Source organism: Dasypus novemcinctus, chromosome 2 (assembly GCF_030445035.2).
Source record: "Dasypus novemcinctus isolate mDasNov1 chromosome 2, mDasNov1.1.hap2, whole genome shotgun sequence".
NCBI lineage: Eukaryota > Metazoa > Chordata > Mammalia > Cingulata > Dasypodidae > Dasypus > Dasypus novemcinctus.
The window spans coordinates 45,494,724-45,519,658 of NC_080674.1; the positions used below are offsets into that span (position 1 = coordinate 45,494,724).

A 24,935-nucleotide genomic window follows, 5' to 3' on the forward strand; every position below is an offset into this window, starting at 1 on the left:
CGACTTTGTCCAAAAGGGCACTATTCCACTATCTAGGGAATAGTATATACAAACTGTTGACACTTCACAAATCTGGAGATATACATGATTCTACATATTTTTAAAAAATATTGGACAGTTCTCTTTGGATACCAAGATACACCTATTGATATCATCCTGTTAAAATTCCTGATGGTTGGGGTTTAACTTTGGAAGTTCTGGGGAACTAGATCTCTGCTATGATTGTTTTCTTCATCACACCAGGAAGGTATGCCTGAAATTTGTCCCCAACTGCACAAGCCATAAACTGCAGCACTATTTAAAAAAAATGAAAAACAAAAGTGATACACTAAAAAAGAAAGTTCCACTACAGAGCAAAGTCCCTCTAATATGGTACTTACTATTCCCTGTGGTGACAATTTATTTTATGCTATTCAATTTGATAATTAAAAAAAAATAAGTTTCACAACCAAAGAGCAAGATGCTAAGAAGTACCACAGAAATAACGAAAAAATGGCTACTACCTATTCATTCCCACAACCACAAGGTTGTGGTCCTTGGAGCCAAAAGGGGCTATGCCAGCACTGGAACCCACCATTATAATGGGAACCGAAGGGTCATTGGTAAGTGAAAAGAATTTTTTGCTCCAAGAGAGATGGATATCTGGAATATTAAAGCAATTGTGATGACAAGTTTGAAGGAAAACATAGGCAAAAGCAGATAAGCAAGATTATCTCTGCGAAAGAAATCAGAAAGCACAAATTCTCTTTCAAGTATCATCAATCAAAGAGCAGCATTAAATCTTATTGAAGCCATAACTGGGTCTGTTACTACACAGAACTAAACAAGTCTGTCATGCACATTTTTCTTTTCTATCTAAATCAGAAGTGTTTTCAAAGTGAAAGGCATGTTATTTTTGAGGAAGAACACTGAACAAATAATCATCAAATTCTTCTTCCAGGCTCTTGGATAAGAGCTCTCTAGTAAGCAACCCATAATACATAATAGGGAGAGACACAAAAAGTCTAGATCGGATGGCAGTTTTAAATAGAATGGTTGGATTCTGCTCTACACTGGAAGGTGGAATCATCTTATACATTTCAGCCTTTAATTCAGGGAACACTGTATGAAGTTCATCAACAGATTGAACACCGTATCTTTTAAATGAAGACTTTATTTAAAATGACACTGCATTTGTAATGTGTCATTGACCTGTAGGACTGACTCCTCTATGAACAGTTTTAGTAAGGCACTCAATAGAAGTGGCCCTGGGGAGGCAGGACCGAGCAAAGCAAAGTCCCTGTCTTCATGTACCTTACACTCCAGCAGAAAGAACACCTGTCAATAGGCTGGTGGGGAGCACTAAGTCCTTTGAAGGAAAGCACATGGGGATGGAGCTGCTGACTTAGCTTAGCTCTGGGAGAAGACATCTGGCCCTGGTGTCTGATGGGATAGAGTTCCTGGCAGAGGGCAGAGTGAGTGGGATGAAAGCAAACCTTCTACATTTTAGGGATGGTAAAGAGACCGGAATACTAGTCAGCTCTTGCTGCAGTGACAACCAACCCCCAAATCTGAAAAGGCTTAAAGAGCCAACACTAATGTCTGGCTTTGATATATGAAGGCTGCAGTCTGGCTGTGGCTCTGCACCCTGGAACTCCTAAAGCAGCAGCCCTGAACAGGATGACCTGTGTCCGTAGGACAGAGAGGAAGAGAGAGGGCAAGACACAACATGCCATCATGCCACGTGGAGTGCGCCTGCTCAGATGAGGCAGGCATCCTGTCTCTCCCATCTCACTGGCCAAAGCTGGTCATACAAATGAGCTAAACATCAACGGGCAGAGAGACCCACTTCCATGGACGGGAAGGGTGCAGGGTGGGGGTGGAGTGTGTGAGCTTTAATGGTCAATGGTGATGGAGAATTCATGTGCCAATCTGGCTAGGACACAGCACCCAGTTATTTAATCCAATGCTAGTCTAGGCGTGGCTGTGTACAGGTGCCTATCGTTTGCAATCGGTGGACTTGAAGGTTAACCTTCAGCATCACTCCTGCCTGAGTTCCCAGTCTCCTGGTCTGCACTAAGATTTCATTTGTTGATCCCCAAAATGCTGTGAGCCAATTCCCTGAACTGCATATCTTTACAGATGTGTCTGTGCATATAAATCCTATTGTGTCTTTTCTCTGGAGAACACTGGCTGACGAAAAATACCTCTCATGAGCAGGAGGTGTGTGTGTGTGGGGGGATGGCAACAGTGTTCCCACCCACCTCAGCACTGTGGCAGAATGGGAATCATGAGATGAACCAACACTGACATTCTCTACACCGTGCTTTACCACATACAGCAAACTGCAGGTTTTCAATTGTACGCTTTATACCTGCAGCTCCAGTGCCTGCATATAGGGTGGGCCATGAAAATCTGTTGAGATGGGGAGGGGAGGAAAGAGTCTGTGGAAGGGTAACCCATGCTTAGTACTAAGAACACTTAAAAAAAAAAAAAAAACTTATTGGAGACACCTGGCTATTTGTATACCTTACAGATAACTCAACTGTTCCTATATTATCCCGACATCACAAAGTGATGCAGTATTTCTAGGTCAGTGTTAGAGTATTTCTTAACAAAGGGAATAGGTTCCTCAGTTCCCAGTTTTCCATTCATGCCTAAGGAACCTGGGGGTATCCTGTATCTAATGCGGTTATCTGCTTTTTGGAGGTGGGGGGAGGTTGGGAGGGTGAAGAATACACTCAAGACTGTAAAGTACCTCTCTATTCCAGGTAGACGAGGAAAATATAAAGCTAAAGAACATTTCCAAGCAGTTGATTTCCCTTAAATCCTCTCAAATAAACACTTTCAAATAATACCCCTTGGGACTATGAACTTTCAACTCCGATGACATCAAGAAGCCAAAATGATCCTAAGTAAAGCAAGAGATGATGCATTTCTTAAATTACCTGGGAGAAGACTTCATGATGGACCCTGATTGTTTTTTCCATTTCAACCATCCTTATGGGCCAGGAGGACCGTCTTTAAATTGTTCCTACACCTGGGTATCAAATGAGATTGTGCTGAGTGGTGGACCAAAACACAAAATATATCAAAAAGCACAGATGTAAATAAATCTACAATTTGTTCGGAAAATCAAGTATATTTTTCTCCTAGGTGTTTTAAAAGTGATTTCTTCTCACTAACAGCACTAATTCAGATCCTGTGTACCACGGCCATGACAAAAACTGAAGAAATAGGGAGAGGGGGAGCTCTTACTACCCAAAATGGAAAACTATAAAGTTTGTGTCTTACACATTTAAAAAATATATGAGTCAGCTTTGGGCTGCAAAGTTGAAACATTAAAAAGTATATTCATAGGAAATGAAAATAAATATTTTCCTGTCCTTACAACAGAGATTTTACAATTAAGAGTACAGCATAAATTTTCCTTTGAATAATCTAATGACAGTGCCTTGTTTTTTTTTCCTGAACAGGCAAAGAAGAGAATTCTAGGGGTGCTGCAACCGCACAGTCTCCATGTGCCTCAGGTGCCAGGGCTCCTCCACCATCTGTGAGTGCTGCACGTGCACTTGGCTGAAGAATTGAGGCCACTTGTACAGATTCCCTTCCGCAAAACCAGTGTCATGGCTTTAAGAACAATTTCATGACATTAAAAACAACATGAAGTTTCCCTGGGTGAAATAAACATGAGCTGCAAAGACACATAGAGTTTTTAGAACCCGTATTAGGATTCTAAGGCCCTGTTCTTTTTTTTTTTTTTATTTTTTATTTTTTAATTTTTTTGTTTTTTTTTTAATGTTACATTAAAAAAATATGAGGTCCCCATATACCTCCCACCCCCCTCACCCCACTCCTCCCCCCATAACAACAACCTCCTCCATCATCATGAGACATTCATTGCACTTGGTGAGTACATCTCTGAGCACTGCTGCACCTCATGGTCAATACTCCACATCATAGCCCACACTCTCCCACCCAGGGGGCCATTGGAGGACATACAATGTCCAGTAATTGTCCCTGCAGCACCACCCAGGGCAACTCCAAGTCCCAAAAACGCCCTCACATCACATCTCTTCCACTCCCTACCCCCAGCAGCCACCATGGCCACTTTCTCCACACCAATGCCACATTTTCTTCGATCACTAATCACAATAGTTCCTGAATAAAATATCAGTAAATCCACTCTAATCCATACTCTATTGTGGGGGAGTATTTCCATGTGGTCTTCAATCTACCTGTTTATGCCCCATGAGAAGAAGGCAATTTTGCGTCCTAAACATTTCATGCCTTCTTTTCTGGTAACACTCAGGAAAGGATTCCTTTAAATTCTTGGCCTTCCAGACTAGAGAAGATTTACAACTACTCACTCGCCCTTGAAGCCCTTGAAGGTTTCCTTGTGAAGACCCACAGGACATCCATTAAGACTTTGTGAACGACCAGGGGCAAATCCTGACACAAACCCCATAGATTAGTTACTGTTGGGATGGTAAAATATTAAAGTGCCTGAGGGACAACATGTAGAAAGCTACAAACTGAACCTGGAGATAGCTTTTAAAGACACAATGCAAGCCAGATCAGGCAGACATTCTGGAGTTAATCCTCAATCAACAAAGCATGTGACATCTTCTATCACCGAGGAGCGAAGGGTAGAGCAAGATGGGAAATGGTGGTGACCTCGAAACAGAGGCCAGGTGGAGGGGCTGCCTGCCCCATGCAGGGGGAGAAACGCTTCATGGGGCATTCCAGCCCCTCCCTGCCCCACCAGCCCACCAACGCCGGGGTCAGCCAGTAAAGGAGGCAGGCGGAGGAAAGTGAGGCTCGCACTCTAAGTGGAGAAATATGGAATTGGACCCAGAACAGGAGAAGATTTCAAACTTTATGAACTCCTGGAGGACAGGAGTTTGTTAGATATGTTTTCTTCATGCCTAAAATTGGGTATGCTTTCACTGAATGACAAGAAATGAGTAGACACTAAGGATTTAAAAGATTGAGTCTTACAAGATTTTAAGGAAAAAAAAAAGATGCCATAATGTACTATGTTAACAAATATTAGCACCTTGAGTGTAAAAAAAATTAAAAAAGTATTAGTACTTGGCACAGGAATATGGTCTGGGTTGAAGCTTGGGAAAATGTTCTAGAAACAAAATTAAAATAAGCAATAATTCATTCACTGCTATTGGAATTAACCTTCTATCTGAGGGATAAAAAACTGATTCCTGTTCACATATAATTCATGGTTTTGTTTCAAATCATACTTTAGAGTACTATAAATTCACTGTGACTAAGTGAGATATTATTGGGTATTTTTTCCCAATACCTAAAATTAAAGCCAGATATATTGTACTTCCTTACTCTGAAATCAGTACTTCTACCCAAATGCTGGTTTCTGAACCCAGAAAATACTGAGAAAGGGGTCTGTGCAAGGACTTCAGATCAAGGCCCTAGGCTTCTATGCATATGTGCAACTCTTTGGGGAAAGGTGTCCAGAGATTTCAGATGTGAAGTAAGGTCATGACCCCCCCACACCCATGAAGATTAAAGACCACTATTTTAAGGATTCTGAGAAATATTTAGGATTGAACATTTTTTTGTTTATATATATCATGAATAAAAAAGTACTAACATTTTAAAACGAAATATCCAGAAAGCCAGTGGTTACAGAATACATAGGTGCTCTTTTAAAAGCATGTTAAAGAATCAATATGAAAATAAAGTGTCCAAACTGACACTCTTCAGAATTTTCAGTTCAATATTATATTTTTTAAGTTATTTAAGCAAAAATGAGAAGACATTTCTAAACTGGCTTAGCTTTAATTAATACCACAATAAGGTTTCAGAGGGCTCACTTTCATATGAAACTTTGGATAAATAATATAAATTTTTAAGTACCAATGCCTTTTTGCCAAACCAGGTAATAAATGCTATTTTTATAATGCTAGAAAATGTAACAGAACATTCACAAAAGGGACTGGAACACAGCCACACGTGACTTGGCATTCCTTACAGCTTTCTGCGGTTCTCACTGCTACCCACCCCCGTGTTAGTGGTGTAGGGCTGAGCTGCAAAGGCTCCAAGCACTGGTTTGAGTGTGAGGAGCAGAAAAGCTGCCTCGCCTGGCAGTACTTCCTAACCACTGAGGGGAGGAGGAGGAAGGACACAGAGGCAGATAAGGTAGAGCAAGCAGGGCCCGACTTCAAAGGCGAGTGCCCTGAACTTTCCTGGGCATCGAGAAGGAGCATACAGGCCTAACAGCAAGAAGGATGATATACTTTTTGCTGTCACCAAAGACACATGTAGACATTGAAGACTTTAATGCTTTACACTACAGGAAAACAGAGATGACACAATAAGAAGCACAGGGAAGCAGTAAGGGTTTAAATACCTTCGGACATTCTTACAGTCATCATCCCTACCTAGAAGACACAGAGGCCATATGGGTAAAATTTGGAATACTCTGTGATGGGCTCTCCAAACTTCACTGCCTGGAAGACCCAAGTAAGTGGATTTCCAGTGGGATGGCATGAGCGACCCTCTGACCTGAGAAAGGAGTGCTCTGTCTTGACCTGCCTGGATGGGGCATGTCCACATTCTGGATGAAGCACACACACTGATGTAACCTCTGTCAATTAAACCTCATTTCATTAACTTTAAAAGAGACAATTTGGGGGGAAGCTCATTTTCAGATACAACTTGGCTGAATGACCTTTATGAAATACAGTTAAACTCGCTAAGATGTTAAATTCTCAGAATGATGAGAAAGAATAAAGACTGACCACTGATGGGAGAATCAGGACATAAAATAGCTTGGAAGAGGGACTCTCACTTCTAGAAGGCAGTCTGGAGGTCACAGCACCCTGAAGACAATATCTAAGATCTTTACTGATCATAATTTAATTCTGATGAGTTCTCACTATGGCTGTATAAAATTCCACAGGTAATAAATAATAAAGAGCAGCAACTTCTCTTTACTACAGAAAGATCACCCACACATCAGTGCACTTGGAGACCAAGGCCAATCACCCAGCAGCACTGGTAGAAGTGGCCGACAAGATGGAAGGCATGGAGGAGCCCAGCAAGCCAAGGCCAGCGTCTCTCATGAAGCGGGTATACTCAGCAGCCCCTTGCTTCCTGCACAGCTCCTGGAGCCTTCGCTTGTCACCACCATCCTGACACAGTCCATGAAGGCTTGCAAAAATACCTGTGGCCTGAAAGAAGAAAGCAGATTTAAACCACCACATCCCCGCAGTTATGGCTGTTAGCATAGTCAGTTATTACCTGCCTGGGGATGTGGAAGATTATCCAAGAAAAAGTGAGAGTCACAAGGAATGTTCTCAGGAAAAGAGAATCTAATTCACTACCTGCTTTAATGTCCACCTACTGGGACATTAAATTCCTACTTCTTCTGATTTTGCTCACCTGCCCAAGGTCCTAAAGTGAAGTCCTTGGTCACAAGCATGGTCTTAAAATACCTGTCAGGTATGTCAGAGGACATGTGCTCAAGAAGTCTAAAAGTCAAGAGTCTGTTTCTGGACACACCTATTTTTGTCTCAGCTGGTGATTGTGATTGGTGTTTTCTACAGGCACTTACAATAGGCCTGTGGCAGGTGAGCTTTGGGTCAAGAAGACATCTGCCCAAGGGCTCACAGGCAGATGGGCTACCCACTTCAGCAGGGGTCCCAGGCTATCAGGGGCCTCCAAATAAGGCACGACTTCCAGAGGGCAAACCTGAGCCTCAAGTTGGACATAAGACACAAGGGCAGTGACAATGTCTACATGGATGGCATAGTATCCATGAAGGCAAGAGAGGTGGTCTGAAGAATCCCTGCCTAAAACACCAGAGACTAACAGATTGCGTGGATTTCTTAAAGAGGTGACGTCAGAGCTGAATGGAGAAAAGCACTCGGGAAAAGGCTGCTGAATGAATGCATGCCCCAGACGCCTGCACAGACCTTTGCTAAGATAATAAAGGGTTTACCAATATCACTTGGGATCACAAAGTCTAAAGTACTAAAATGTCCTACAATATAGGCTAAAAGCGTGGCATTTATAAATCTTTTAAGATATCTTTTACTTTTGGAACTACTGAAATTTTATGAAACTCAAAAATGTGACTGTCCTATTTTGGAAAACAAGCTGACAAACATTTACTAAATTAATACAAATTTTAAGTAGCAATTTTGCTTCAAGGGATTTGCTTACAAAAATTCTTCAAACACAAGACTGTCCAACTAGACACTTTTAAGAATCAGAAACTGAAAAAAAACCAATTGCTGTGATTAAATCAACAATTAATTATGATACATCCAAACCAGCCTTTAAAAAGATTTCTAATACCTTTTCATGTTCTGTTCTCTAGAGCTCTTGATTTCTTTTCTAAGTTAAAAGAGGCAAATTACAGAACAATATCTGGAGTATGGTAGCCCATTATTTTCTTAGCAAAACAAAATTCAACGGCTAATTCTGAAGGTTTGATTATAAAGAACTTTCATTTTCTGAGTTAAACATTTGTTTTTTGCAATTTTTTAGAATGAGCATATTATCCTCACAGTCAGGGGATAATATCTATCTATGCTTCATAAAATCTTTTAAAAATGATAGAATTGAACTAAAATTGTGAATTTATTGAATTTAATCAAGAAGCTTTCCTCACAGAGAATTCTGAGTAGTTAAGATCTTTTTTATAAAGCAGTTCCTTGTATAACACTGACATCTAGTGGATCTATCTCCAAATTCATCTAAGTAGCAATAGAGTCTACCAAAATCTTCAATTTCTCATTGAAAATTCTGGTTCAGCATAACTATATACTATTCCAAAATGGGATGTTAATACTTATAAGAGGTGGCAATGAGAGAGGGGAAAACAACAGCAACAACCAAAAAAACAAAAAACAAAAAACACACACACCTAAGCCCTAAGCTCCTATTAGCTTTCTGCCTAGAATTAGAACTGGCACTGTGTAGCTGGTTAACCTAAGAAGTTAAGTAGGGCCATTTTCATCATGTTTAATGTGTTATATCAAGTTAATGACTGGTAAAATCAAGTCCTACCTAAAAAATCCTATTTCAAAAGAAAATGTAAAAACTTCATTATAAATACAATATAAAAATATCTGACTGTGACAATTATAAAGATACCACACACTCTTGGGAACTAAGTTTGCAAATATGTTGCAAAGAATACATTTTTTGAGCCCTGAACAGGCAAATAAATACTAAACCTCCTTAATAAATCTTATACAGACCTAAGCATTACCTGAAGAAGAAAGAAAAATACCTTTTGAGGAATTGCAGTATTTCAAGGCACCAGGTAAGGATGAATTGGAGAGAACTCTCAGGAACATGTTGGGGTAAGGCTGCTCCTTTTCAAGTCAAGACAGGAAAAAAGTTCATGACAAAGAAAAGAAAGAAGAAAACAGTGTGCATTCCAAAAAACGCAACCAACTGTACTATTTTACATTAGTGTGCTATCCAAGTGCAATTATGATTTGGAGCAATGCTTATTTAGCCAAAGCATTTCCGCCAAATGAAAACAACCCAAGAGGCAACCTTACAAAAAGATAATAATTACAAATTCAACAGCACTATCACATGGGCCTTACCTACCAAATCCAGTGTGCCATTGACAAGAAAGGAGACATCTAAAACAAGAACAAAGCCTATGGATGGCAGCAGCCCCTTAAAACCATAATGCACAACTCAAAAGTAAGCTTAGAACTGAATGAATTCAAGTTCATTCTAGCCTAGAAAAATAATTAATGGAAATTTAAGTTTTAAAAATGAAACTTTTAATTATGAAAAATTCAATTAATGTTATATACAAAATAAGCGCTGATAAGTATGCTGAGAATGATCCATAATAGGAATACAGTTAAAAAATGGTTCTACCCTGTTGCTTTCCAAAGACCACATTTAGTTTAACTTTTAATGCCCGGTAAGTGTCCAATAAGTAGGAAGCCCACCATCATCTCATGTTGTATCATTAACACAAAAGCTAAAGCCTGAGAGCCTGGGAGCGCCTGGCCCACCGACGCTGGTAGAAGGGCAGGCACCTTGCACTGAAGCGCACACGGCTCAGTGGCCTGTGGGACAAGCGCTCGGGGCACGCTCCCTTGGTCAGCTCCAGCCCACGGGCCCAGTAAGTCACGTCGTCAGGACTGCGGCACCTTTCCTCCTCGCGTCTTCCTTGATTTCAAGAAGACGTAGTCTTCTTTTCTGTCCGTGAGGTGCAGTCTCTGGAGCAGGTTCTGCACCTCAGAATCACTGTTAGGACAGATCACGTCAAGGCATCTCCAGGACTGAAAGGAAAAAAATCAGTTTTCTAGAGAAGAACCAGAGTCCAAAAAAAAAAAATTCCTCAGGAAGTGGAGTATACATTGCTTTATTACATAAACACGTTAATACATGGACAAAGGAATAAAATAATTCTACCCACAATAACAACAAACAAATAACCACAACTAACCAAAAGAACATATTTTCATTAGGAGCTATTTTTAAAGAGACATTCAAGAGGTATCTAATGTTTTGCTTTATAAAATTGTGTATTGGAGAGAATGGAAATGAAGACCTTCTTCATTTCCCACAGAATAAGGTACGTCAGCAAGCACCAGTTTGAACAATCCATGTAAAATCCTGTTCCTATAAACCCAAACATACAAAATACGAGCAAAAGACCTAATCAAGGGCATCAGCGTGGCTCTCAATTTCATTTTCTTTACTTTGCTTCTTCCCTTTAATGGGGAAGAGGGATGGACACTATTTCTCCTTCACGAACATAAAGTGCTGCACTTGCAGCAAACGGGGGCTAGAGAAGGAGCCACCCCAGTGTTCGGGGCCCAGGTACCCAGGAAGGAGGCAGACTCAGCAAATGGCCACCCCAGGTCCCTGTGTCAAAACTGTTGCTGCCTCCCTTCACCCCTCCTCCTAGCCTTTGTTATCTCCCTTTTCCAGCCGTTGCTATCCTTCACCGCCTACCTCATAGCTGCCTGCACAGCTCCGCCTATCCACTACCGCCCCGTAGTTAATCCGCCCCCGTTCCTACCCCTCCCTTGACCCGACCTTATATAATCAAGTGTATTTCCGCAATAAAGTGGACTAGCTCACTCTCACAGGCTGTCTCCGTGGTTTTTACCGCGCGTCCCCCACACCTGGAGAACCTAGGCCTACGCGCTGGCCTAGGGGCTCACCGCCGAGCCGTGGAAGCCCGCCCGGTCCTCGTGGGTTGCTAACTTAAAATAGCAAGCCCACAAAAACTGCCAAACGTCAGCACAGAATATAAAATGCCATGGTTTTTATACTATAAATATGATAATATGGCTTATTCAAAAGGTGGAAATAAACAAACATGGAACTACTCACTAGAACGCAAACAAAAACACCCAGCTGTGACACCTCTCACATTTCCTTTCCTATTAGGAAGTTGAACTAAATCCAGAGAGAGAGACTTGATGTGTTCTTACTCCTCTGAAAAGCACAACCCCTTGACCTCTGAGGACCTACATCAAACAATGGCCTGAACTAAACGACTAAAGATGCACTTGAGCACTGAAGCTTCAGGATCACACACCAGGTTTTGGAGTTGAGGTCCATGGATTCGGGGCGGGGGGGGGGGGGCGGGTAGGGTGTGGGAGGAAGGGATGGACAGAGTTCACAGGGGTAGAACGTGAGCCCCAAAACTATTTGCAAAAGATTTTATATAATATCGTAACAGTTTTCTGGGGAGAAGGTTATAATTTCTTCCCTGATCTCAAAGGAATCTGAGAACCACAGCCTGAGAAATTAACCTTGACATGACTGTCTAGTCTCAGCTCTATTTCTAACAAGCTGGCCGACCTTGGATTATAAAGGTCTTTCCTGGGCCTCTTATAGGTAAAGGTTTGTTCTGATCCCTTTGTTCTTAGGGTTTAATGAGGAAGGCAGCAGCACTGTTCAACTATTAAATCATTTCAAGGGTCACCTCTCACCTGCACCTCTCCGCATCTGGAAGGAAAACAGCCATGAGGGAGGGGAAGACAAGCTGACGGATCAAGGACCACAAGGTCAGATGTCCTCAGAGACCTCGTCCTTCCACCTATGTAAGAGCACACCCTGCCTGCCTCTTCCTTAAGAAGAGCACTGTCCTGAAAATTCAACTGTGCTGAAATCACCTGTATCTTACGGAAATGTTCAATTCTAACAGCAGAGTGGATTTTATGGTGTCATCTGTATTGAGTTGAACTGCCTCTGAAATTGGAACTTGAAAAACTGAACTCACCGGAGTCACAGATGCTTGGCTTTCCCCCTTGAAAGACAAATGTGGTGACACATAACTCAATACAATTTTCGATTATACCAGTGCTACACTAAGTGGCTTATCTATGGGATCTTATAACATGCCCTAGCCATTTAAGCATTGTCCTCTAGGATAAATAACTACAGATATTATTTGTCAAAAACTGACTCTTACTCATTCATAAAGAAGTTTATGTATATTTCTAAGTATTTATCTAGTAGACATTGGAATTTCTGAAATACATACTGAGAACACCAGAAGCTAGCATTTTCCTGAAAAGGCCTAGTATTCTAATTAACTATGTAGAAGGAAATGGTATTCATGTCAATGTTTCAGGAAAGGTGTCCTATAAGAGAGGACAGATGTTTTAAGACGGCAAGAACGTGTCTGGACAGGTGGTCATGGAAACTGAATTCTTATATTTTATCTATTTTTCTTCCTCTTAAATGTAACTACTCCATGTGACTGGTAGCTCCCATACTGGACAATACAGGTTTCAGGTAACCGCAAAGAAATCCAATTCTGTGCTAGAACCCCACCCCTTTCCTAACTAGTTGTTCAAGTTTTAAACTAGAAAACTACAGGTTAAGAGGTGCTAGTCAATTAACTTTGCTAAATATTAAGTGGGAAGCTGGGAGAGGGGTCAGAGCAGAGAGTAGAATGTGGCGAGGACCGTGAGGCACCTCCCACCTGCCTTCAGGCTCCAGCAAAGGCAGGAGTGCTACCTGGACATGGCTCTCAGTGCCAGGCACCCAAGAGCCTTCAGCACCTCAGCTCACGCTCTGCTCAGAGGCAGCCCATGTCCAAGCACCGATCCATGACCACAAAGGTGCAGCGCCTCTGTGCCTCTGAAGGTCCACATAGCTCCAGAGACCCCATGGGCACGGCGGGGACTTTGCTGAGCCTGCGTCACAGCTCAGTGACTCACTGTGGACAGTGTCGCCACCCCTTCATTCCTCAGGGATGCCCTGAGATGTACCTCATAGCCTGACTTCCAGAATTCAGGCTGTGAAAACTGTGCCAGAGAGGTCCAAGAAAGAAGCTAGAGTGGGAGTTTGGAGCTGAAGGCCAGGGGATGGGGCTCTCATCTCCTGAAGCCTGAGAGGAGAGAAAGCTAAAATCAGCCTTGCATGGGAGAGAAGGGGACTGTGACACATGGGAGAGGCCCCTGCAGCTGAACATCTTGAGTCCTTTCACCCCTTAAGCCAAATGGACGCAGATGGAGATGCTCTGTGACAGCACCAGAGGGCAGTTACCAAGGCCACCAAGACCAAGCTGGGGACAGCAGCATGAGTCTGAGGGGTTCAGTGGGGGCCCCCCACAGTCTAGGTGACAGTACATAGCCAGCCGTACCAGGTGGCACAATTACCTTGATAAGTGGGAGGGCTGGAGCGGCCTGACCCTTAGAATTAACAGAGATGGCCAAAAGGACTAAGAGGCTCTAGGGCCAAAAACAAATGAGCAGCCAACAAGGGCACTGGACCAATACTTAAAATGAAGACAAATCAATGGTGGACAACCAGAAACTGAGGGCAGCTACCTAAGATCCCAGTCCTTGTCCAGCTTCCAGTCCTAGAGTCCAGTGACTGAAGGAGAGTGGCCCCAAGAGGAAGGACTCTGCATTCAGTAAGGATTCCCAGTCCCTTCAGAGGGAAAATGGAGCTACCAAATGCTTCAAGTGTTTTTTTTTTTTTTTAAAGATTTATTTATTTACTTATTTCTCTCCCCTTCCCCCCCTTCCCACCCCGGTTGTCTGTTCTCTGTGTCTATTTGCTGTGTCTTCTTTGTCGGCTTCTGTTGTTGTCAGTGGCACGGGAATCTGTGTTTCTTTTTGTTGCGTCATCTTGCTGTGTCAGCTCTCGTGTGCGGCACCATTCCTGGCAGGCTGCACTTTCTTTCATGCTGGGCGGCTCTCCTTATGGGGCGCACTCCTTGCATGTGGGGCTCCCCTATGCGGGGGACACCCCTGTGTGACAGGGCACTCCTTGCGCACATCAGCACTGCACATGGGCCAGCTGCACACAAATCAAGGAGGCCCGGGGTTGAACCGCGGACCTCCCATGTGGTAGACGGATGCCCTAACCACTGGGCCAAGTCTGCCGCCTGCTTCAAGTGTTAAGAGAAGGACCATGCTGATGCTGATACCCGGGGATCAAGAGGGTCCCCGTGGCCCACCGACCAGAGTAAGAACAGTTGGGGCCAGGCAGCAAGGGCAGTTCTGTCCCAGTCCAGTCCAGTCGGTCCACGGAAGCCAAGACCTCACAGGGGTCATTTCCTGAGCCTTCAAATGTATAATCAGAATCATCACACCCGGTCGTTGGTACCAGCCGACACTGAACTCCTGACCTGTAGGTAGAGTGATCGTGGTGGGGAAGTCCAAGAGGAAGACTCCGAATTTCACGCCACTCTTCCTTCCTCCCACCAAGATAGAAAATGTTTTTAAAAAAGCATATATGTAACATTCTGGAAAAATGGTAGAAATCAACATAATAGTCAAAAACCTAAAGGTTATGGGGGAGAGTCTCCACCACATCTCCATTTAATTTGCTGTCTGGTCTCTGTGAATACCAGATGGATTCTGGGGAATGAGTTACTGCAAACTCAACTAGTAGTTCCAACAGAGGCCTCCATGCCAGATATGATTTCTTTGCTAAGGCAAACTGACTTGGCCTCAGGTTCATGGGATGTAGCCACTGATTTACCCAATGCACCCTTTCTACCATCCCTACAATGAAAGAGGATTAGATTCAGTTCACATTCACTTGGAACAGACAAGGGCATACATTCACAATTCTGCCCCAGGACTATGATAATGCACTTACCTGCTATTACATAAGATAGGCTAAATAAATCCGGAACATCTGGACATTCAGCAGAACATTGTACTAGCTCACTACATCAATAACATTATGCTAATCAGACAGTGAGCAAGCAGCAGCTCGCAAGCCAGCATCCAGGAGGTGGGAAGTAAACCTCAGTGAGGCAGATTGAGCGGCTGCCACATCCATGCTACCTTTAGGGCCTAAGTCTAATAATCTGGTAGGCAGGACCTCCCATCCCAAGTCAACAATGTAGTACTGCATCTTGGATCTCACTCCACGCAGAAACAAGTCTGGAGGGCCTCTTCAGGCTCTGGGGCAGCCTGTTCCACACCCGGTAGCAGAAAGGCTGCTTGAGTGGAGAAGGCCCAGGTGACGGGGCCCTAAAAGGTTCTGCTGCTCCCCTGTACTACACAGTAGAGAAGACTGCATGCTATTAGAGATCAGTGATGGGGCAGAGATGCCATGCGGGTGAGCCCCAAGGGGAGTATCTCAGCACAGGCCCCAGCGTTCTGGAGCAGGGCCTTGCTAACTGCAGCAGAGAATTACATCCTTTTGAAATCCACTCCTGACAGGTACAACATGGCCCTGGGAGAGACACAGCACCTGTGCAAGGCCCACAGTGGGATCACAAGGTCAGGACTGCCGGTCACAAGCTGTGGGAACCGCCAAGCCAGGGTGGGCAAACTCAGCAGCAATCCCTTTAGGACCTGGAGCCAGCTGGTTCAGTATTGAGCCAAACTAGGTCCCCAGGGCACAAGCAAGCTGAGCCAGCAGGCGGCCAAGGAGCCCATGCCGTACCACACTACTGCAGCTCACACCTACAGCTGCAGGGAATTAGCCTAGGAGCAGCTGGTTATTCTAGATAGATATATTGGTAACAATCTTAACACCTCAACAGAGAGAATAAATTAGAAAGGAGGTACTGCTAGAAGCACACAGGGACGACTGCAAAACATTACAGCTGCTAGGCTCACAACTTCTCCAGTAAAAATAAAACTTTTTAAAATGGGGTCTTAAGTCTATTTTGGAGATATGTCTGTGAATGTTCATTCAAGAGTATGTACTGACAACTATACCTAGTATGGGCAAAATAAAAACATTAAAAAAAATACAAAGACACTATAGCTAGAAAGAGAGGTAAAAAAGGAATAGTAGTCTGAGGAGATTTCAAAAGGAAAAAAAACAGTCCAAAATGCTTCAAGAGGGCATAAACCAACTCAGAATAATACTACTTATGATGACAGTTATTTAAAAAAAAAATATTTGTCCATTTCTGATTAAAATACAAGGAAACGTACTCTAGAGAAATATTCATTAAAATTAAGTAAATAGAATGCCAAAGCCATTTTGAAAATGAAGAACAAAGCTGGAACACTCACATTACCAGATTTTAAGCCTCATTTTCCATGTAAACAAGGCAGTACAGTTTTGACAAAGTATGGTGGAGTGAATTCTGGATCCCAATGGGACGTGTTTCTGGTCTTGGTCGGCATGCTGGTGTGTGGACCCTTAGTGAGTGGTCTCTTCCATGGTTCTTCAGGTAAGCAGGGTCCTAACTCCATCAGGTTGGGCTCCAAGCAGGATTAACTGGGGTCCTTTCTAAGCAGAGGGAAAGTCAGAAAGAGAAAGAAGCCACAGAAGAAGTCGCAATTCGACTGAACAGAGAAGAGAAAGGACAAGATGCCACCACGAGCACTGTCATTCGAAAGAAAAGCCAAGGAAGCCCAGGCTGCTGGCCAGCCGGAAGAGCCAACTGAGGAGGAAGCCAGGCTTCCATCTGCTGAAACTGTGAGCCACTGAATTCCTGCTGTTAAGCCAACCCACTGCATGGCATTTGTTTTAGCAGCTGGGAAACTGAAACACAAAAGAATAGTCTCCAATGGAACAGAACAGAGAGATCAGCAATAAGCCAATGTATGTGACTGATTTTTCACAAAGTTGCAAAGTTAATTCAACAGAAAAAAGACAGTCTTTACCACAAATGGTACTGAATATACATAGGCAAAAAATTCAAAGCCTAAGTAATACTCACACCTTACACAAGAATTAACTAAGACTGAATCAAGATACAAATGTAAAACCTAAAACAATCAAACTTTTGGGGAAAAGAAAGTAGAAAATCTTTGTGACTTTTGCTTAGGCAAAGATTTCACAGATACAACAATAAATGGACTATAAAAGAAAAACACTGATAAACTGGATTAAAAATTTAAAACCTCTGCTCTGCTAAAGAAACTGTTAAGAGAATGGAAAGACCAGCCACAGACTAGGTGAAAATATTTACATAACACTTATCTGACTAAAGGCCAATATCCCGAATATATAAAGAACTCTTACAACTTAACAAGCAAACAACACAACATAACATGGTCAAAAGATTCAAACTTATTTCACCAAAGGAAACATGGATGGCAATCCAAAACATGAAAAGATGTTCAACATCACTTGTCATTAATTGGAAATATAAACAAAACCAACAATAAGAACAATACAACTGCAAATTAAAACCAGCTAAAGTTAAATATCCTGGAAATGCCTCTACTGACAAGTACATAGAGCAACTGGAACTCTTACACATTGTTGGGGGAAATGTAACATGGTAGAGCCACTTTGGAAAACAGCTTGGGAATTTCTTATAAAAGTAAAAATACACTTAATGTACAACTTGGCAATCTCATGCCTAGCCATTTACCCAAGAAAAAGGAAAAGGAAAAAGCGTGCACCCGAATGTTTATAGTGGTTTTACTCTTACTCATTAGGAACTGGAAACAACCCATGTGCCCTTCAATCTGTGAACACATAAACTGCAGTATATATACAATGGAACACTACCTATCAATAAAAAAGGAACACATTGCAGACACAAGCAAGAACATAGACTAATCTCAATTGCATCATGCTGAGTGAAAGAAACCAGACTCAAAACACTGAGCACTATGATTTCATTTACATGACGTTCTGAAAAAAAGGAAAACTGTATGGACAGAAAGTAGGTCACTTGCCAGGACAGGAAGGAAGGGCAGGGATGAGCTCTACGGATGCTGACCTAGAACCCCAGAGAAAGCCACTGCCTTGGACACTGGGAACTCAAGGTAAAATAGCCCCAGAGCACCCACGGGAAATGGGGGATGAAGAGCGACTATCATAGAACCCGGCATCAGGACATTTGGAAAATATTGATCAACTTGCATGTAACAGTTTATATTTCCACTATTTACTCTCTGCATTTGTAAAATAGAAACAATCTTTTCTATTTTACACTACTCTTGTGTTTTTCCAACCCGTTATCCTCTGTAGCAGTTTGATATAGCTATGAATTCCAAAAATACATACTGGATTATGTTTGTAAACTGGTCTGTACCTGGGAAGGATTAAATTATGATTAGGGCTTTGATTGGGCCCCATTAACATAGTGTTGACTCCCCACACCTGGGTGGGTAGGGACTCAAAGATAAAAGACATGGCAAAGGACAGAGTTGGTGATTTGGATGTGGGAGATTTTGACGCTGGAATTTTCAGGTAGAGCCCAGGAAGAACACAGAAGAATAGAGACAGCTCCTTAGACACAGCAGATGGCCCGGAGAGAGACAGCTGAGTGCCTACAGCTCACCTTGTGGAGAGAGGCAAAGCCTAGAGAGTCTCACAGTCTACAGCTGGTCTTGTGGAGAAAACAGAGGGCCTGATCCCAGAGAAATGAATCCTGGGGAGAGAGGAACCCAGGAAGCCTGAGCCCTGGCAGACATCGCAGAAACCAAGAGGTTAACTATCTAAAATAATGGAGATGCTGACCTCTTAACCATTCCTACTTTAAGAACAAAGTAATATAATTATATGAACCCTTCTGTAATGCACAGATGGGTAAATTTTTTCTGCAAAGGCAGCCATGGATAATGTGTAAATGAATGAGGTTAGTGCAACGTTCCAATAAAACTATTTACACAGTCAGGTGGCAGGCCTGCAGGCTATAGTTGATGCCTGTTTATTAATAAAATTAATACCCATGGTAAATCAACACGACACAGTATAAAGCAGAAAGCTACACTGCTTACATGGCTAACAGACTACTGCAGATGTACCTGTAAATATTCTGGTGGTAAAGCAGGAATATTCAGAGAAACCTGTGAAAGCAGGGGCACTGAATGGGTAAGGGAGGACTCAAAGTCTTCAATGAAAGCATTCGACCAACTGTTGTTGGCTGCATTTTATTCCAAAACCTCAGAATCCTTTCTTCATGAATCACCTAATCTCAGATGTTCAATTTGTGACTCAAGGTGTAATAATTCTGGTTCAGCAGAGCCTGTCCTCAAGTTTATGAGGCACACTGTTCTCACCCCACAGTCACCTGCACATCCAGAGTCATAGAAACGCTGGGCTCCGAGCTCTTGAAGTAAAGTCGTCCATCAATCATCTTTCCCGTTACAGAAATACATGTATTCTGAATCGCTCAGACCTAAAAGAGCACAAATAAATTCTTAGTGCACAATAAAGTTTAATGCAGATAGAGAACAAATAAAATAGCTTAAAAAATACAAAGAACAGATAAATGAAACACCTAAAACAATATTCTATGCATGTATCGATGGAACGAAAAATAATGTATAGGTTCCCATTTTCCTAATTTTTTTCTTGAGTAATAGAAAATATGCAGATTATGTTCCTTCTACTTTGTCACATAAAAACAAAAGACAAACTGAAATAAAACAAATATCATTTGAGAACTGTTTAAAAAATTTTCATATCTCATAATTCTTAAAGAATTGGGCAGGTTTTGTAAAAACATAGTACCTGGATTTCTAGACTTTTCTGACTTAGAGTAGGGGTCTGCAAACTATAGCCGGTGGGGCAAATCCTAACCTGGACCAATTGTGTAAATAAAGTTTTACTGTAACACTGCCAAGTTAATTGATTTCTGTACTATTCATGTTGACTTCAAGCTCCAATGGTAGTTACATAGTGGTGACAGAGACCACATGGCAGGCAATGCCCAAACCATTTAACATCTGGCCCTTTGCAGACAGAATTTGCTGATCCCTGATCTAGAACATATAGGTGTGGCAGCAGTATAAACTATCAGCTGCTACAAATGTTTCTGTGTTAAAGTAAATTAAGAATGGTTTCTACATTTCACGGCAAGAAAACAGACTAAGGTGTTGTTATACTTGGTAAAAACGTTAAAATTAAAAGCTTAAATTCTTGGTTGTTTAATTATCACCATGTTCTTTCCAATGAAGGAAGGGTTAAGAAGTGGTGGGTCCACCTATGGGTCTTGGATTGGATTGACTAGAACAGGTGAGCAGGCTGCAACGTCTGTCTTGAATGAAGTTTCTGAGGAATTTTCAAGCAATTTAAGTTCACTTGTGAAAACTGGAAAACACAAGAAAGGATATAAACATAAAATTATATTAAACCTACTACCTAAATATAGTGACTGTTAAAATTCTGTTATTCTGTTGTTATATTTTGATGGGGCCTGATCTTAACATACACACAAATGGTATTTTATAACCTATTTATTTTAGTTAACATTTTCATATAACTCTTTCCCCATTATTAAGCTTTGAGTAAAACAATTTTAAATGCTATAAAATATTTCCCTACGTTTAGACATTACTGTTCTTGGTCAGGGTCACGAAACTCCAATTTCTGATCAACTGTTTATTACAGCAAATTCCACCCTTGCTAGATCCCCTGATAGGTGGGGGGATCCTTGAAGGTGAAGGGCACAGACCTCAAGCCAGGAATATGGGACCTGAATCCATCCCATGGGGCCCCACCTGACTGCACTTTTCCTGCTGATCCTTTATCTTGATATTTTTAAACAATACTGCACAGTTTAATCTAGGATGGACATTAGACTCACCTGGGTGCTTTTAAAAACAACTGATTCTGGGCACTACCTGAGAACACTTCAGTCAGAGTCACTGCAGGTGGGCCCAGGAAATAAAATTTACTCAAAACTCCCCAAGGATCCCAATGTGCAGCCAGGATTGCAAACCAGGCTCCTGTACTACAGGTATGGTTCTTAGACAAAGGAACCTCGCAGAGTCACCTGGGAGCTTTCCACCAAGACACAGCACTTTCAGGCACTTGACAGTAGGTGTCAAAAGGTGGTGTTCAGTGGTTAATATTTTGGAAGTGACCCAAGGTTCAATTTGATGAGCACCCTTGGTTAAGACTGCTAGTCAAGGAGTTCCGCAGAGGTGGGCTGAAGATTGGGGGAGCATTCACACAAGATGCACTTATTTCCATATTTTGTTTTATATTCAAATATTCAAAGTAAAACCAAAAAGACAAAACCCCTGCAACTGTATTTCATGGTTCTGAAAGATGCTTTCAGACACCATAGTTAAAGCTAGTAATAATATAGTAAAGCAAGAGCTGGAAATGTTACCCAATAATCCATATCGCAGGGGAGCAAAGAAATCAGCTGGCAGTGTCCAGTCCTGTACTTCTTTAACAAACTTGCGGGCTGCGTCTGGTGGGCCCCCAGTGCCCGTGGTGGAAGCATTGATGACGAGGGGAGCCGTTTCGATTCTTAGAGTATACTACAAAACAAGGACAGCATTTCAGGGATCTAATGCCAGATGTTATTTTTGACTTACCACGTCAGCAAGGAAATATGATCAGCTTCCTGTCTTGCATTTCCTTTCCATTTCCTCCTAACCAGGTTAGGAGATGTAGACAGAAGTGACCATCAGGGCAGGGACGCGGGGAAAATGGTGTGGCCCTGTACTCCCTGCTCAAATGAGCTGTCCAATGAAACAAAGGGCATTTGCTCCCTCGATGCTCATCAGGAGGTCAGGGGAATTTAACATTTCCCTCTCTCCTTGGGCCTTACCAGAGAAGCAGAGGTGGACTCCACTGCAGTGTTCATCTAAAGCGTTCATCCAGTTTATGAAAAGTCAGGAGACAAAGCAGCTATCACTGTGTCCTGGGCCAAATGTGAACGTGAGCTCTAATCTGCAAGGCCACTGACAGGGCCATCAAAGCACTTGTCTGGGGAACAGTTCTGAAACGAGAGGTAACCAGGGAAACCTAATGCCAAGCATGGTTCTAGGATGGGAGAAATAACCACAAACAAGCGCACAACACAAATAAACCCAAGAAGGGGCCATGATGACAGACCTACGTATTGTGGTGAGCTGCCAGGGGGAAAGGATGCTGCCTAGGTGGGGACGTCTTTTCAGAAGAAAGTAAAACCAAAACAAAAAAACACAAATAAAAACAAAGCATACGGATTTTCTTAAATGGGGGTGGTCGGTATGGGGGGTGGGTACAAATTCAGAAACAAAGAGAACAGAAACCCAGGTGTCCAAGATTAAAATGGCAGGACAACAAGGGAGGAACAAATGGGATACTCTGGTGAAGAAAGGAAGCAATGAAAACCCAGTTCTGGAATCATCAGCAAGATAGAAAACCAAAATAAAACCAGTCATCTGACCTACTAATGGCAGGAGGCTGAGAAGTAAATGGAGCACTTCAAAGGTGGAAAACTAGAAGTGTTATTCCACAGACACCAGGAAACCTGGCCGTCAAGAATGACTCCACATTCCCAGAGTGGAGAAATCAAGAATGGCAAACTGAGATCACCAGTGTTTCATGTCTTATGCATCAAGTGTCTTCATTTTAATCCTCTCCTCAATTTATGTATTTCAAATAGAAGATTGCACTGTCTCTATAATGTCTCAAGAGTACCCCTTAATTTGGCTCCAAGGAATCCATTTTATTTTCATGCTGACATAACATCTAACTTTTGACCAGATGGCAGGCATCATGCTTACAGGATGTTACAACAAATTGTGTGCTGCATGCTATAGAGTTTGTGGAACTTCACCTTGAAAAGCACCACCAAGGAGCAGAAAGCAGAGAGCTACGAGCTGACACTTAGATCGTATGCCATTACTGGAGAGGTCTTGTCACCCCAGTCTTAGTTACACAGCAGTGGACCTAGTCGGGGAGGTCAACCCCAAGGGCCCAGGCCAGGGCTAGTGTTCCATCATGATGATTTGCCTTTACTAGTAGTAATGGCCTCAGATTATGTTTCTTCATGTGGCTCCTGCAGTGTTCCCCCCTTCTCTGTGAGTACATCTAGAGACAGCTTGCAATGCAGCACAAAGCAGCTAGGCAGTCTCCTTCTGTGAACTGGGCACATAACTTACCTGTGCTGTTGACAGTCTGTTGTGGAAAAGGCTGGAGGAGCTTGTAAAATTGAGTGTGAGAACGTAGTCCTGGCAGTTTGGTTTTGGAAGTACTGAACCGCACTGCTGCTCAGTGACTTGCATGTTATCTTATGCTATAAAGAAGTCCCTGCCTGCTGCTAGAGCCCACATTGCCTGAAACAGTATAATCCAAAGGGTTAAAAAGGATCAAAGGAGAACACAGAATTGAGTTGGGTCCTATATTCCGTCACAGAGGAACTTCTGCAGAAGCTGGACATAAAATACAAGTAGTCTCTGGCCTTAAGAAACTGAATCTTCCCCACATCCTCACACTTCTACTTTAAATTCTATTTCAAAGATTTCAGGTGGCCCTTTCTTGTTGGAACTCTAGAATGAATGGCAAGGTGCTTTGGGGGAAACATAAATAGGATTCACAAGTTAAAAATTGCACATATGCACTAACTCACGTTTGTGTTGTTGTTTTCCAGAACTTCCACAACACATCTCATGTTTTATTACAGACACCCCGTGAGATAAAGAAGTGTACATTACGACTTCCATTTATAATTGAAAAAAATGAGAAATAACTACTCATTTTGGGTTTGGAGAATGCTTAGGCTAATCCAAATGTACATTTACACATAATAAAAAGCTGGTAGGGGGGAGCGGATGTGACTCAATCGATTGGGCTCCTGCCTACCATATGGCAGGCCTTGGGTTCGCTTCCCAGGGCTTCCTTGTGAAGGCAAGCTGGCTCACACCTATGGAGAAGTGACGGCTTGCATCTGCGGAGAGCTGGTGCAGCAAGATGATGCAATGAAAGGGGACAAGTGGACACAGAAGAATGAGCAGGGAATGGAGACAGAGAACAGACAGTGAGCAAGAGGCAAGGGGGGGGATAAATAAATCTTTCTTAAAGAAAGCTGTTAGGAATCTTACAGTACAGTTGGTTAAAATTTTGGCTATTAAAACATATGGTAGTGTTTACTGTCCTACTTCGTGGTTTAACAAACATCACTTAGTAATCAAAATACTTCAAAGCACACAACACAGTAAAAGCAGTAAAAGCCATTGGAATAAGGGCTCTTATCTTAACTGACTAATACAGTGAAGCTCTGCAGAAAACCCACGTTTGGTGGCTTGCTCACCTATTTCTTCTGCTATGGCTTTTGCCAGTTTCTTCTATGTAGCACATAGTAACAAAAATGTCCTCATCCTGTCAAGGTACATGAGATACTTGGAAGAGTTGTACTGAATCATGGAAAAGAGATGAAAAGGTTTTCATTTTTATAAAGAGCAATGCACAGGTATTCATTCTTTCCTCATAATCTTTAATAAAGGTGGCAACGATGTTTACACAATATGAAGTAATCACCACATTTGTTTTTTAGCTTTAATGTTCTAAATGAGTCTAAAAAAAGAATTCATCAAACCAGAGAGGCTACAAGAATTAAACTCTAATGCTGTGGTTCAGATATCAGATCTTAGGGTCAGACCACTTGGGTTTGAATTCACGGACTGCTACTCACAACTGAACCTTTGGGTAAGCTACTTAACTAATCTGTGCCTCAGCTCCTTCATCCTTAAAACGGGAATAGTACTTACTTATAAATTATATAAGTCATGTAAAGCCCTTGAAACAATGCTCGAGACATTGTAGTGCTCACTAAATCTTAGGTATCTTTTTGTTTGCTCTTTTTC

At 42.2% G+C, this 24,935-nt stretch overlaps 1 protein-coding gene across 11 annotated transcripts in view; it reads right to left on the reverse strand.

Annotated features, from left to right (window-relative positions):
• LOC101435779 (methionine synthase reductase-like) overlaps positions 1 to 24,935 on the reverse strand; it is a 50,104-nt gene that overhangs the window by 24,031 nt on the left and 1,138 nt on the right. For 2 of the 11 annotated variants that reach the window (XR_011645662.1, XR_011645660.1), the window contains exons 2-7: positions 21,467 to 21,620; positions 19,418 to 19,525; positions 10,032 to 10,277; positions 9,257 to 9,341; positions 6,970 to 7,187; positions 2,928 to 3,019 (exon numbers count right to left, since the gene is read on the reverse strand). Coding sequence is in view for 1 of the 11 variants with exons in the window: in XM_071207929.1 (XP_071064030.1) it covers positions 19,476 to 19,525; positions 21,467 to 21,620; positions 21,914 to 21,949 (240 nt within the window). In the remaining 10 variants the exon portion in view is untranslated. Of the gene's footprint in view, positions 1 to 2,927; positions 3,020 to 6,969; positions 7,188 to 9,256; positions 9,342 to 10,031; positions 10,278 to 14,077; positions 14,600 to 16,454; positions 16,675 to 18,685; positions 18,776 to 19,020; positions 19,526 to 21,466; positions 21,621 to 21,913; positions 24,486 to 24,935 lie in introns of those variants that run through there. The other 9 variants (XR_011645653.1, XR_011645652.1, XR_011645651.1 and 6 more) reach the window with 9 other exon arrangements.